Genomic DNA, 16,176 nt, shown 5'->3' with positions numbered 1-16,176 from the left:
ACCAGATCGGAATCATGGGAAACACACTCAGATGGATTGCATCCTTCCTCACGGGATCCACCTACCCCCTTCACCTCGTAACCCACGGGTGCCATCTGCTGCATCCCTAAGAGCTCATCCCTCAGCCTAAATGACACCTTTTGCTGACATCATCAGAACCCACGATATCAACATCATATCCTATGCTGAAGACACCCAGCTCATCCTCTCGATCTTAGCAGAACCCGCTACCACCAAGACCAACTTCCACAACTGCATGAAGAACGTTGCAGCCTGGATACAGGACAACTGTCTGAAACTCAACACTGACAAAACCAAAGTGCTGACCTATGCCAACCATGCCTCCCTCTGGAAGACACTTGAGGGCCTGCTGAATTTGGACCTACCCCCACACCAAAAGACCACTTCCCAGCCTCTGCATCAACCTGGACAGCAGCCTCATCATTAAAACGACATATGAACTCAGTTTCCTTTGCCTGATTCCACACTCTCCGCATGCTCCAAAGAATCTTCAAATGGCTCCCCATAAGCACGAGAAAAATCACAACTCCTAATCACCAAAGACTATGGCAATGCACTGTATACAGGAACCACCACCAAACTCATGAGAAGGCACCAGACGATACAGAACTCAGCAGCCAGACTGATCCTCAACCTACCCAAACAGACCCACACTACCCAGCACCTGAGGAAACACCACTGGCTTCCTGTCTACAAAAGGTGCCAAATCAATCTATTGACACATGCTTACATAGTCCTCCACGACCAAGGACCAGCATACATGAACCACGCTTGAGCTTCCACCAACCATCCAGAAACCTCAACTCTGCCTCTCTGGCCCTCGCACAGACACCACGCATCCACTGGAGCCCCAGCAGAGGACGCTCCTTCTCCCACCTCTTGGCCAAGTCAAAGATTGCCCTCCCTCTCCACCGCCGAACATCACCTTCACTGACGGATTTCAGAAAGAGATTCAAGACTGGGCTGTTCGACTAAACCCAGTAAACCAGTGTCTGGATACCCTCACAGGTGATAAGCAGCGCTCTACAAGTACTGACTGATTATACCTGGACTCGTGGTATTGTTGCACTAGATCCGTTCTTGTAGATCTCGTTCATTGTTCGTTGCAAGTTGACTGCTTGTTGTGTGACGTGCTTAAGAAATGCTGAGCTTTCTTTTGTTCTGTCATGTGGATCCCCAAGCTATATTAAAATTAAAAGCAAAAATATGTGAAGTAACACATAAACAATAAGCATGTCAAGTCAATGTATATAATCCTATATTTCATCAAAACTGCTACTTACCAGTCTGAAGTACGTTTATTTATAATCACCCCCTGAAGTAAACTGATGCCCATAGGACTGCAACAGCTATTATCCAAGTGTCAATAGCTTTTCACCAGAATATCGAGAACAAAATATTGTGAGGCCAGAATGCTAAGGTCTAAATACATTCGCAATATTATAGATCTTAATACTTCAATATTTAGGCCTCAATATGAAGTCCCTCCTCTCCCCACCCCCATTTTCCTTGCTATGCATACAGTCATTTTGCTTAATGAATGTTTTATTGAATGTTAGAATCGGAAATTGTTTAATAGACATTATCATATTCCTTGAGTTTCCTCACGCTTTTCTCAGTCCAGTTAAAAACTGGTAGATATTATGAGCAAATGACCGCAGTACAAAACTACTTTGATATCCCTAGAAAAGGTGATCTATAAATATATTGAACTAATCCAGATATGTAAGCTTGTCAGTGTGTTTTGTGTTTGGTAACATTCTTATAGTCACAACCTAAACAATCAATTAAAGCTCCTTTCTTTATGTATCAAGGCAGACTTGGTATTTTCAAACAACAGAATAATTGAAATCCACACTAGCTATCCCTCTTTGGGTATGGTCAGTGACTTGAATTTAGGGACAAGTGAAGAAAGCATTATTAGTTTGCAATGTGATACTTACCAAGCTCCTATATATTGTGTAGGTTTCTTTTTCATGTTGCATGGCAGATCGAAATTCTGCTTTGCTTGTGTAGACCAATGCAACTAAATGATGACTGTGCAATGGAAAGAAAAATAATCACTTTTCTAGAAGGGGTTAATATTAACAACCAAACTGAAAGTAAACACAATCCTAAATATTTTATAGCAAAAAAGCAAACAGTGTGACCCAAACAGGTTGCACATTTTTAACAATAACAGATTTTATACAGATTTTATGTCAACAACAACTAATGCCTGAATTGGTTATAGTCAGCTTCCTGTTTAAAAAAAAAATGATGAAGTAGACTCTTTAACACGCTGCTGGGACAGGACTGTCCCCTGCATGATATGTGAGCATGTACCCTTGTTGTGGGTGCCTGATTCCATGTGAAACTGATATCATGACATTTATGACATTTATTTTGCCCCTTCCGTCACACAGTGGCAGCTCGCAGGAGGGAAAAGGAGCATGTACGGCGTAGCTGGGGTGGGGGGTGGGGGGGGAGTTTTCAGGTGGAAGATTAGGGCAAGACAAAAAAAAGATAATACTTTTTTTTTAAACTTACCTTATCGCCACACCACGCCGCTCCGATCCGTTCCTTCTCTGGAGGCACAGGCTCCAAGCCTGCCCTGCGTCCAATCCTAAAGCAGTGTTAGGATTGGACGGAGCGCCCAGCTTGGGCGCTCTGCGGCAGAGTGAGAGTCTCTGCCTGCTGTCTGCAACCCGGCACTGTGGTGCCGGGTTGGAGGGAGCCTAGTGCGCATGCGTGTTTGGCCGGCCCTCGATGGCTGGCCAAACATACATGCGCACAGAGGGAGAGTGCTGTGCACTCCCCCTCCATCCCTGCCATCGCCCGTGGCCTCGACCCTATTACAAGAAAACGGTAATAAACATAGTTTATCATCATTTTCTTGTAAACTTTTGCAGCTGGTGCTGCTGGGGGGGGGAAAGGGGCGGTTTGTGACGTTCCTCCGCCATAGAGGAGGAGCTGCCCTTGGCGTCACACTAATTGAGTATGTGCACAGTGTCCTAAGCGTGTCCCTTACAATGTGATGCCTAGGCCCTGTCCTATGATCTGGAAGGGCACACTAAGCATGCCCTTATATTTGGCAATGAACTTCTGTCCTTGCCTTACGTGCATCATGAAAGGAGATGATGCCAGCATACTGTGTTTTGTGTATATAGAGTGTGATCAGATCTTTCTTTATATAAGTGAGAGCATAGTCTCTTGACTCTTCTTGTGTGAAGTTTTATTTATTTATTAACTTATTTCATTATGTATAAAGTGCAAGCCATCGCCCACTGCTGTCTAGCAAGATGCTCAAAGTAGAGGAAGAGAGACATTACTGTGCAAATGTGTAAGAAGGCTACCACATAATGTTACTGAGAAGAAGAAAAAAAACTAAAAAGAAAACAAAAAGGTCAGAGATCTCAGTTTTAGACAGTCTACTAGGATCCCAGAAAAAAACTGTCCCTAACAAAACAAAAAAGGTTTGAGTCTTTTCCTAAACAATACATATTCAGTAGTATTTTTTTTAATGGTGTGGGAGAGAGTTCCAACATTTCGGACCCACAACTTCCAATGTATCTACAGTTTTCAGTTTATAGAAGCTAGGAGAGTCCAAAGAATTTAAAGTGCTATTTGGGTCATAGTTAAACAAGCACCATGCTACAGGGGGCTTTTCTAGGTCAACAAAATCCCTGTGGTCAGTGAAATGCTTTTATACTGCATACACGCTTCATTCCATAGTTCTGGAAAGGCTGCATTATAGTTTAAGGCATTCCAACACAGTATATTGCAATACTCCAGTGTAGACAGAATGCATGAAGTCATAATTTGAATGTGGAAATCTTTGGGCAATAACGGAGAGCATTTTCCAGAATTGTTTGCTGGAAGAAACACAGAGGATATATAATTAAGTTGATGTTTCAAAAACAGTTAATTATCTGTCCATAAGCCCAGGAATTGTACAATGGAAAGTGGTGCAGTCGGGCTCCTTTTTGATGGGCAATGATTGTCATTCTAATACTCATAGTGAGTGCCACCTTTGAATACAATTGTATTTTGTAAGTTTGCGCTTTTTTTGCGTCAAAAAGCGGCGCAAATGCGGCGCTAAAAAAAAATATAAATATGGGCCTTGGTGCCCTACTTGCATGAACCAGTTTGCACCAGTCCAGGGACCCCCGGTCCCTACTCTGGCGTGAAACTGGACAACAGAAAAAGGGAATGACCACTCCCCTGTCCATCACCACCCAAGAGCTTGCTTCTCCAGCTGGCCACTTGATTCTGCCATCTTGAATCCAAGGTGGGCAGAGGCCCCTGGGAGCATCTGAGTGGCCAGGTCAGGCAGGTGATGTCACAGCCCCCTCCTGATAGGTGGTCACCCTGCTAGGTGACCAATCACCCTTCCTGGGCTATTTAGGGTCTCAATGCCCAATTCCAGCAGGACTCCTCTGCATCGTTTAATTCATCTTCTAGCCACCAGGACTGCAACTGGACCCTCCAGGAACCGACAATCTGCAACTCCAGCGACGACTCCGCTCTGCAACACTGTAAGATTGTTTTTGGGCTCCTTACAGCAACTACAACATTTCCCTGGCTGTGCATCCTCTGTGGGCGACGAGTCTTCCGCCTGCACAAGAAGCAAGAAGGAATCTCCCTTGGAGTGAAGAAGTCACTGCCCTGCATCCGCAGGCACCTACTGCAAAGACGACCCGCTGCATGGATCCTCTCTCCTACAGAACTGAGTGGTAAGTTCTTGCCTCTCCTCGCAGGACACTACCTCTGTGCACCATGACTCTTGCAGCTACCAAGGCTTGTTTGTTCCTACTCCAAGGGATCTTCAGGCTCTGTGTAGCCTCAGCCTCCAGCACTCTTTCCTGCAAAGCACAGTCTTCTGCCTGCTGCTCCAGTGACGTGGGACTCCTCTTCAGGTGTGCTGAGTGGGCCTCACCGCAACTCCTGTGCCTGCTGCCTGTGGGTCACCTGTGGGAGCTGCCTCCTCTTCTCATGACTCTCCCAGCTGATGAGGGTCACATCGGCCTCCCCTCCTTGGGTTGAGTCCCCTAGACCTTGATGGTCCTCTTCAGACATGCAAAACCTTCTTTACAGACTCTTGTATTTGCCAATGCTTGATGGTGGTTTTCCATCACCACTTACTGACTGCATCACGACTACCGATGTGGGACATCACGTGCATTATTTCTGGAATTCCTCTTCTGCTCCAGTGCTGCACTGCTGACTTTCTTCATCCACCATCGACCTGGTCCTGCATCCACAGAAGGTTGGGTAGTGGCTCCTGCCACAGCCAGACATTCCAACTCAAACTGGACTTCTTTTGCAGGTCCTCTTCTGTTAGGATCCACCTTTAGTTTTTTCCAGCCTTGCCCGGGACTTGCACAGTCCTTTTCCAAAGTTCCCATGTGTGTTTGGGGAAAACCAGGAACTTACCTCTTCTCTCCTGGTTGCTGGGGGCACCCTGGTATTTACCTTTTGGAGTTTCTAGTTCCTCCAGTTCCCCTCTACAGATTCCACTTTCTTGGGTGGGGACTACCTTTCACATTCCACTTATTTTGTATATGGTTTGGTCTCCACCTTGGACCCTCACTATTTTCTATTTTACTATTTGCTATTGCTTTCTACACTAATGACTGACTTCTAATGTGTATATAATGGTATGTTTACTCACCTCCTAGTGGAGTATTGCATATACAGTATTTTAGTATTTGTGTTACCCTGATAAAGAATCTTTATTTTTGTAACACTGTGTGGTACTTTCATGTGTGTAAGTGCTGTGTGACTGTAATGGTATTGTATATGCTTTGCCTGTCTCCTAGGTAAGTCTTTCCTGCTCATTCACAGCTACCTCGAGAGCCCTGGCTTCCTAGACACTGCCTACACCTCAATAATAGGGGATACCTGGACCTGGTATATGGTGATAACACCATAGATGCTCACCACACAGCAGGCCAGCTCCTACACTGGGTACAGAATTGCTCGCCAGTCTAGGATTAGGGATTCTCTAGATGGAGGGTACCAGGCCTGCAGAGTGCCAGCCTGGTGCGTTCAGCATGTGCACGTATCAGGTACTGACGGTGGTCAAAGCAAAAAAGCATCTCAATGTGGGCTGCTAATTGTTCCTTTGCCTCGAGGAGCCAGTGTTTAAGATCTGGGCTCTCAGGCCGATCCAGCTCCAGGTCTCAAACCACTTTCTCCTGTGCTTTAACCTCTCCTATTAGAGTGTGCAGCCCCCGCACCAGCCACATAGCGTTCCCTGAAGGCATCCCACTCAGCAAGGGGCAAAGAGGCGGAGTCCGTGCTGTCTACAAAATAAGTTCTTATGGCCACTCTTGTAGGGTGCAAGAACCCGGGGTTATCTAATGCCTCCACCTGTAGACACCAGTCCGGTATCCATGGACACGCCCTATGCCAGTTTAGAGATAGAAAAACTGGGTTATGATCTAGGATCGTGCGACAGAGATACTCAGCGATCTGGACCACGTTCTGGACACCCAGGGAATGAGGAAAAGTATTGAGGCGGACATGTAATTTGTGCATTCCTGAACAGAATGAGTAATCATTGTCCCCAGAATGTAGGCATAATCAGGTATCTATGAATCCCTGCTGTGGATGCCAGGTCAGAAGACTGTATCCGGATGGTGAACAGGGGAGTCTCATAGTGGTGGGTGAGACCTATCTGGGAATCGATTTACAACACAGTTGTAGTCAACCCCCAATAATATGTCCTGTGTCACATACGGGGCAATTACCCAAGACATGTTGGCGAGGAATCCGAGTTAGGGGCATAAATCCCTACAATGGTGATATATCGGCCCAATAAACGTCCCAACAAGAGGACCCCTCTGGCAAAAGTTGAGTAAGAGGTTGCAAATACATGATCCTGTCATCTCTTTTGTATGGCCTCTTCTCAATGGCAGTGAGGTGGGTCTCTTGTAGGAGTGCTATATGTGTCTCCCTCCTCTTCAAATAAGTAGGGATCTTCTTGGCCAAGCTATTCAGGCCCCTGACATTCCAGCTAATTAACTTCTAAGTTAAGGTGGATCCAATATGGGGATATTACAACTGATCTGTGTCCAGCTATCTGGGGAAATTATATTCCCACAAAGTGTAGGGGCCCACTGCCATCGTAGTGATGGACCCAATATGATGGCGGTGTAACGCTAACACATAAACCAAAGCAACCAACAGGCAACAACCCAACTCTCCAACCCCAGGACAAGAAGAGAACGATACCCTATCCAAATTGCAAAACAAACATACAACTCACAAGCTGTCATCACACGCACACTTCAAAATGGGTGGGGAGAGGGTTGTGCCAGCCACAATGCCTCACATCACACAACCCCGAGGGGCAATTAGAGAGATCGTGCCCAACAATCGGTTCAGCAGACAGATCATAACAAGGCAGATACACTGTGCTGACATTTTCAAAATCACTCATGGTAGCAATCCACAGTGGTTTCCCATTGGGGCAGATAAGTTATTTCATCGTAGGCGCCAGGGGTAACTGTAGATAGCAAGTCTCTGGAGCTTCGAAAGGAAGTTGAGTCATGGTTAGAGTCTGAGTCTCAAGGGCTGTCGTCACTCTCCGCTGAGGGGGGAATGGGGTCAAGGCTGCTAATGGCTGCCACTGCCCCAACCATTTCACATTGTTCATCCAATGCCTGGGAGATGGGTGGGAACTGTCTTGGTCTCCTTTTTTAATTTCTTTCTAGGGTGCCTCCTGTGTGTCTCCTGGCCATCAGACAGTCACCCTCTTCTGCATAAGATAGGCCATTGATCAAGTCCCAGAGTGGTGGGAGGGAGGTAAAGAGATGCACTGTGTTCTCATGTGTTACATGTAACCGAGCAAGGGATAGCAGGGGAAGGAGGCTTGCTGCTTTTGAACATTCCTTGTGAAGTCTGGGAATATCATCACTGGCCAGTTCTAGTAAGATGTCGCCTTTCCTGGCCTGTCCGAAAATGTAGTTGTGGTCCCTGTAACACAAAAGTTTGGCCACCACCAGTCTGGGGTGCGCCTGCTGCAGTGGAGGCTGTGCCGGCAATCAGTGAGCACACTCCAATGCAAGGAATGGTGACAGACCTTCCAGGGCCACCTCTTCGAGATTCGCTGATCTGAAATTTGTTTGCTCAATCTGTTGCACTGGAGCTCTTCTTTAAGTCTGCAGGATAGACATGGATTAATATGGGTTCTCACTCCGGTGGCGCTGTCCCTGTTTTGTGAGGGATACCAGGGAAAAGAGTGAGGTTATAAATATATGTATCACATCCGTCTCTCTTCCTACCCACTGCTTTTCTCAGGAGGGAAGGTAGACACACTTGAAAGTAAGTAGCAATTATTGGCTTTAGATTAGCATCATTCAGTGTCCGAACCAGGGCATTCCCCTCTCCTGTAGACTCAAAGTCTTGCCCAGTAAATGCTCATGATACCTTTGGTGAATATGGAAGGATGCCCCTATATGAAAATTGAACATAGCCTCTCAGAGTTTATTGTTCACACGATCCACATATAACTGCAGCCAAAATAAAACAGGTGTCTTTCTGTCACCTTTTCACATCCCTGACTACCTACACAGACCTAATTGTTTCTCTTATGGGATGTTGGTATCCGATATTTCATTCTGCACATGCACTCTCCCTGGTCATCCCAAAATCTGTTCACCCGATGGTTATATATAGTGGTGTTCCCATCACCTTTGTCCTATTTGTCGATCTGCCCTACCTAGGTTAAATTCACCCACCTGTTTCCTTTGTGTGCAAAATATGCATTGCATCTAAGCCAGTCTCAAACAGTCTTGATGTGGATAAAGGGAAGGATTCCTGATTCTGGCCTGCAACAACACCAAGATGCTCCTGTACCATTGGAGAACCCACAAACCTTTGAAGGTGCACAGCCTCTGGTTGGTTTTCCCAGACTTCCTAAAGCAGAAAAGTGATATAAGTACACTTCAGACAGTGGGCCTGATTTAGATCTTGGCGGATAGAATACTCTGTCACAAATATGAGGGACATCCCATCCGTTGTATTACGGTCTCTATAGTATATAAAGGTATGGTAATACAGTGGACAGAATATTCGTCACGTTTGTGATGGTGCATTCCCCTCCACCGAGATCTAAATCAGGCCAAGTATTTTGCCTACTGTAATTGGCTCATTAATGAGTAGTCTCAGTACCAAAGCTACATTTTTTTTTGCTATATTTCAACCTTCCCTCTAAACTATCCTAAATGTGGGAACAATTGCTACTGTGGCTTAGGAAGGCAAGCTTGAACTTACCTGCCTGTCAAGATATCTTGACTGCACATGCCAGGAGGAGTGACTTGATTCCTGCTAAGATCAATGCAAGATTCCTGAATGGAAGCACGTGGGTGAGAACAGCTTGACTGAGTGAAACAATTCGAGAAAGGTGAGCCTGTATGATTCCTCACCCATCCTTTACCTGTAGAATGCCCCTACCCACCTTTTGCCAGTGCCAAAGGATTCAGAAGACAGACAGTATTCACACCCCCAGAATGGTCTGCTGCCCACAGGATGTTGTGCTTATTTCAGATACATTAAACTGTCTAGAATCATTTTGCTAGCCCTTATCATTCCATAGATATCATGAATTGAAGCCATGGTCTAACTTAGCATTTTCTGGGCAACAAGTCAATAGATTTACAGAGCTTACATTCCGGTGTGCACAGCTGTACACAGTAAATCATCCCCATTAAACTCTAAAGGGACCTGAACACTTTGAAGGCACCTTTGTTAGGCCAAACCACCCCAAAAGGAATAACAGTGGCTAAAGTCAGTGCCTACTTTGTTGGAGCTATGAAGATGTTTGTCATTTTAAATCTCCCAGAACGCACTAGGAACTTTGATTTTTCTGATTATCTTGATTTTTTTTAAATAGTTGTTATTATTCATCAGAATAAGGACATATACACAGAAACTTCAGTATAAATATTTCAACCTAAAGTTAAGGTTTAAAATGTTGTTCACCAAATGCTTACAATTTAATGTACTCATTATCCTCTCTTATATGCATTGTTATGTGACTGACTAAAACGGGGCATTGTCATATTGAGAAAGGACAGAACAAACTAGTGTAGAAAGGAGATGATAGGAGAAAGTGGGTCAATGAGAAACACCAAATTAAAAGATTTGATAAACTAAATGGTAAAGTAAGGGGAAATGGGAAACAAGAATAAGCGGATGGGGCTGGGTTGAGGCTATTCCCTACAATCCCCCTTTGGTATATGGCAACAACAGAGTTCACCTTCCAGATTCATTGAAGGAATAATAAGAGGGGTAGTGACATTATTAGACGGACTGAGAAAAGGGGAGAAGGAGGACCCCCTACTTGCAGGTATATTTTCACATTATAAATGTAGTAGCGGATAACTTGGAGCCCAGTGAATGCGGTTGGGAAAGGAAAGAATATTAGATATTGAAGGAGGATAAAGTACCAAAAGTGAAACAGGTAATAGAAATGAAGAGCTACGTAAAGTTTTTGTATCTTTCCAGGATGGGGTTTATGCCAATGATTTCCATTCATACTGAAAGAACTATAAAACTGGCATCCCAATCCCAAAGTCAACAAAGGCACTGATGAACATCAGAGACTATATAAGCATTTTCAGCTGTAGAAATGGGAAAGGGGAGTATACAAGTCATTTTCACTTGAGAAACCAGATCTGAATTCAAATGGATACACAGAACTGTTCATGTTAAGTTATGAAGTAAGTGCCAAGAATTCTAAGGAAGACATGTCATACTACAAACAAATACTACTCATGACCCATCGGCATTCCTTATCCAGTTGTTAATGCACCACAAATAGCCGCAAACTTTAGGACCTGATTATTTGGGGTTCGATTTAGAGTTTGGTGGATGGAAACTATGTCACAAACATGAAGGACACCCTGTCTGCCTTATTACAAGTGCAGTATGATATAATGCATGTTTAATAACTTGTAATAAAATGACATTTGAGATGGAGTACCCAGCCTCCCACCTCTAAATTTAGTCTGTATATCTTTCTCTTGTGAGTAGCTAAATTTCTGGTCTCCATTCTACAGAGGTCAATGGGACTGGGAATTTCCATTTCTATGGGCAGCACAGTTTACAGCTGATAATGGCATGCTCAACCATCAAGTTATGTGATTGTTGAGACCTCAGATTCTAGACATGTCATAAAGTAAGACTAAAGAGGCACTAGCTGCTATATGTGGATTGCTTGATTTCATGTCAAGACCGGAGGCTATCATTATGCCTTCATCTTTTTAATTGCTACTGCATGCAGCCATTCAAAGCTACTTTTAACCATACTCAAAACTCTAGAATTAGAATCAATAAGGCAGTCTATATAAACTCCACACCAGCAGCCATCTTGCATTTTCATTGCTGCTCTGTGTCATTTAAGAATCTTTCATTTTCTTTGAAGTATATATTTTGATCCTATCCTGGTATTTAGGTTTGATTATTGTTTTGTACACTTTCACAATTTATGAGAAATGCTTATGTGAAGTTAGTGTTTGTTAAGATATTCTTTTTTACATAGTATATATATATATTTTTAAATGATCATCTTGTTGGTAGCTTCTGACCTTATTGTTAGACATATATTAGTTTTGTTTTTTTCATGTGCTTTTTTCTTAGCCCTTAGATTACCTGGTTAGCTGGGCAGCATTTTTCTGGAGTTTATTTGGCACAGCATGTGCCTTGTACCATTCTTCTTTGGTTAGAGTTTTGCACTGTGCGGAGGGAATTCCTCTTGTGTCAGTTCCCAGAGGTTGGCACTTTCTGAGCATCTTGTCCAGAGGGCATTGAAATGTTTAGCCCTGGCATGTTTAAACATCCGAGAAGCTTTGACTAGTGGCTGTTAACTCATGTAGCTGAGTTCCTGAAATTTTGGATCTGAAGACTTTCAGAGAAAGAGGCCAGGGCTGTAATGAGAGCAGAGTGATTGAGACCTATGGTCAAGAATAAAGCTGATCTGGATCCAGATCTGATAAGCCCTTTGTTTAAATTGGGAAGAGACCCCCAAAGAGGGCACTCAAACAGTGTCAAGACATACTCCTTGATGTAATTGGTCCTCTAGCAAAGATTATGGATATGGCGGAGGAAGCAAAGTCCAAAGATGCTCCTGTAGATATTGATATTTTCTGGGGTTGGAGTCAGAGGGTAGTGTGTTTTCTAGGGAACACAAACGCTGCTCTGGTGGCTGGGTGAAATAAAAGCCAGATATTGCTAAGAAAGAGCCTTCTGAGGATCCAAAAGGTTTTCTCTTTGGAGAAGGTTTCAGTAAATTTGTGTCTACCTTTACCAGTTTAAAAAAGGTTCAATTTTCTTTAGGAAAAGTATTTGGAGGTTGAATTTTTGACAGGGTTGGAGTAAGGGGACGTTTCTTCAGTCATAGTTTTGGAAACTCCTATTATCAAGTGCAAGGATGTGCACCATTCAGAGGTTTTCAATCGGCCACAGGTTTCTTTCTGCAAACAGGAAGTTTGGCAGAGGTCCCCAGAGGGAGAGCACAACGTTAAGTATGAAGATGCCTTTTAATTCTTTCCCAGAAAAGGCATGGGTACGTTTTGGGGAACTTTGTGAACAATTAGAAAATTTGACAGGAGACCAATGGGTATTAAATAAGGAACAAGAAGAATTCTGTTTGCAAGTACAATTGTTTGGGTAAGGAAAAAGGACAAGGGATGGCATCCTGTGATAAATTTGAGAAACTTGAATTTGTTTCTGGTGTACAGTCATTTCAAGATGGAGGGAATCCATCTTTTAAGGGCTGTTTTGGAGGTGAACGGCTGATTAGTGAAACTAAAATTGAACGATGCCTGTTTCATAAATCACATTGTGAAAGACAGTCAGAAGCAACTCAAGTTCAGATGGCTGAGGAAACTTTAACAAGTCATTTGTCTTCCCTTTGGATTGGCTTCAGCCCCCTGATGTTTTTCTAGCTTTTAAAGACTATGGCATAGTTTCTCAGGGAGAGAGGAATTTGTATGATATATATTTATACATGATAATGTATGGTAATATATTTGTAAGATAATGCATTTGGATGATTTCCTGATTATGTCTCGGGATACGGAGGAGTTGAAATGGCAGCTACATCTGGTAGTAGTTCTTTTAGAGAGTGTAGGATTTCTTGTCAACAAGGAGAAGTCTGTATTATTCCCTTGTCAGAAGCTGGAGTTTCTGGGATTTCAGGTGGATGCAGTCCAGTCTATTTTGAGACTCCCAGGGAAGAATTTGTGAAAATAAAGATGAAAGCGGAACATGTTTTGAAGAAGTGTTTGCTGATGTTAAGGACTGTGGCAAGAATTTTAGGTTTATTTTCTTCTTCAATTCAGGCAGTTTTCCCTGGGCTGCTACATTACAGGGCCCTGCAGTTTGAGAAAGGGTTTGTGGTATGGAGAACGAGTCTCTCTTTCCTTGGAGGCGCAGGAAGAACTGAACTGGTGGTTGGAGAATTAGGGTGCCTGGAATAGTCAGACAATTTTTTTAATTGAAGAGACAGACCTGAGTTGTTATGGTTGAGAGCAAGTTTGAACCAACAGGAAACAGGTGAAAGATGGGATTTAGAGGAGAGTTCAGAACACATAAATGGTTTGGAGATGAGGGCAGGTCTTTTTGCAATACAGCATCTTAACTTCTTTCATGATCTGCAGTGGAGGATTCAACCACACCTAACGATACATGAAAACATTTCAATTCGGCCATTAGGCTTTTCGATGTGATCACCACTGAGTCATCTAAGTGGTGGCAGTGAGCTTTTTTGGTTACCACTTAGTGCTTCAGAAAATAGCAGCTGACTTTAGGCTTTGTGGTTATACATGTAAAGGCCGAAATATACTTTCCAATGTCCTGTTAAAGCATACAATTGATAGGGGAAGGGAGAAGGATCGAACCATACTCTTCGTATTTTGGTTGGCAATTTTCCCTGATTCATTTTAAATGTTGGGCAAAGTGGGATATTGTCTAGGGCCCATCACTGCTTAACCATTCTCTATCTACTTTCTCTTTCTCCAATGACCTATCTCTATAATCTCTCTCCCTACCTGACCTCACCTAATTTTACACCTCTCTCTAAATATTTATCTACCTGCCTCTGATGTACTCTTCTCAGCACCACCCATATTTAACGTGCCCCCTCTATACCTCTCCTCTCTCTTTCTACCTCACATTTCTCTACTTCTTTAACATAGTCTGTTTCATTACTGTTTCTCTCACCTCTCTCACAAATATACTTCACTATCCCACCTCTCACCTGTCTTATGACCTCACTTTTCTTCCTACTACCTCTTTGTATTACCAAGTGACTAATTATATTTCCCTGCTTCTTTCCCACTCTACCTCAAGCCTCCCTGCACCTCACTGTTGTTACCATCACACCTCTTTGTCTATTTACTCCATCCACCTCACTTCATTGAACTTCATTTTGTGTTAGACCTATCCTCATTCTCTTGATCCACTTCTCTCCATCTAACCAATCTCTATGTTTCATTCACCCCCTACCTAACCACCCTCTTCCTTGCCTCTCTACCTTATTACTCCCTCTTCCTCACAACGCACTCACTACTCCATCTCTCTGTAGCTCACCTATCCCCTCTATGGGACCTACATTTTGAATTTAACCCATCATTTGTCCAAAACCTCATTTCTTTAACTCCCCCCTCTTCCTATGTGTTCCCTTTTTCCTCACCTCTCTTTACCTTACACATTTCTCACAACTCTATCCGCTGCCGTATCTATCACCTTTACCTCCTCTAGGTCAACTCAACCTCTCTATCTCACCTCTCTCTCTTTATACTCCTCACTGTCTCTCCTCTGTCACTCTACCCACCACACCACCCTCTCTAATGCACTCTCTTGCTGTAAAACAATTTCAACCTCACCTCCATCTAGCTCTACCTCATAGCTGTCTCTCCACTTCACCCCTTGTCTCTGCAACATATCTCTCTTTCTACACTTAAACCCTCATGCTCTACTATTCTCTGGTCATGTATTTCTATACCCCACATCTCAATTGGCCCTTTCTCTAGCTCACCTCTCCTTCTAATTTGCATCTCTCTAAACTTCTCAGACTACATTGCTCTTTTAATTGCCTGTAATGGTGAAAATCCTAAAAGCAGTACTTTGATTTTCACTGTTGCTGTGAGAATGGCAGTGGTGGAAGATGATTTGTTATTACAAATATTTGGGCTGTTACAACAATGACACTTTCATACAGTCTATCAATGTGGTTTACTTTAATAATAATGCAAACAAAAAATGGTTGATGGAATGCTCAAATTATTCTCAGGCACTGGTAGTTACTCGAAGCACATTCCAATCCATTGTTTTTTTTCTACACATGCCACCTCAGTTTGGACCAAGCTATATGCAAATCAGTCTTGACCCTGCTCCAATGGAAACAGTTAAGCCAGGTCCTCCCTTAACTGGAACACAAGCAACCTAGGACCGATTTAGCCCTTGTTATGGGCACAAAAGCAGGGTATAGCTTAGACCCACATCTGAGCACATCCATCCCACTTAGGGTGAGTAAGAGTTGTGATATCCAGTGTCTCTGGCCTCTTTTATACTATTCTCCTTTTGCTGTTTCTTCTAATGCCCCCCCATATTCTCATAGTATGTGGTCAGTAGTGGAGGCCAGGAGAAACAGACAAATGTATCGTTCCCACTGGATACACAGTGCAAGGTTAGTGCTGTCTGGCATATTGTTTCTAGATTGTAAAAACATACTGACAAACAAGTTTCTTACCTTCAGTAACCCCTTATGTGGTAGAGACATTCTCTAGTTGCAGATTCATAACCTTTGAATTCTCCCCAGGAATCAGGCTGGATCTGGAAGATTTTTGTGAGCAATACCCCTATACGCCATTAGGTGGCGTCAATCAGCTCTGTGTCTGTCATCGACATCGTTCGCACCAGATATGACATTGCGGGTCCTATATAGGCGCCACCCTCGTGCGCTGACGTCAGTGTCTTTTTACGAGTCTTCACACCAGAAGCACAAAGCCATAAAGAAACTGACTACTAGTACATCAAAACTAAGGCACCTACAAGGGGAATCTCTGCCCCTAAAAATCACTTTGCAGTGCTGGGAGGATGGGTGGGTCGGTAAGGAATCTGCAACTAGAATATGTCTCTACCAGTTAAGGCGTTATCAAAGGT

At 43.5% G+C, this 16,176-nt stretch overlaps 1 protein-coding gene across 2 annotated transcripts in view; it reads right to left on the bottom strand.

Moving 5' to 3' along the window:
• LOC138266200 (clustered mitochondria protein homolog) overlaps positions 1 to 16,176 on the bottom strand; it is a 241,245-nt gene that overhangs the window by 12,267 nt on the left and 212,802 nt on the right. For both annotated transcript variants that reach the window (XM_069214691.1, XM_069214692.1), the window contains exons 23-24: positions 1,965 to 2,058; positions 1,068 to 1,202 (exon numbers count right to left, since the gene is read on the bottom strand). In XM_069214691.1, coding sequence (XP_069070792.1) covers positions 1,068 to 1,202; positions 1,965 to 2,058 — 229 coding nt within the window. The remainder of the gene's footprint in view (positions 1 to 1,067; positions 1,203 to 1,964; positions 2,059 to 16,176) is intronic.

This window comes from Pleurodeles waltl, chromosome 11 (assembly GCF_031143425.1).
Source record: "Pleurodeles waltl isolate 20211129_DDA chromosome 11, aPleWal1.hap1.20221129, whole genome shotgun sequence".
NCBI classification, from domain to species: domain Eukaryota; kingdom Metazoa; phylum Chordata; class Amphibia; order Caudata; family Salamandridae; genus Pleurodeles; species Pleurodeles waltl.
The sequence above is the reverse complement of the archived record's forward strand: the minus strand, read 5'-3'. Positions and strand labels throughout refer to the sequence as shown.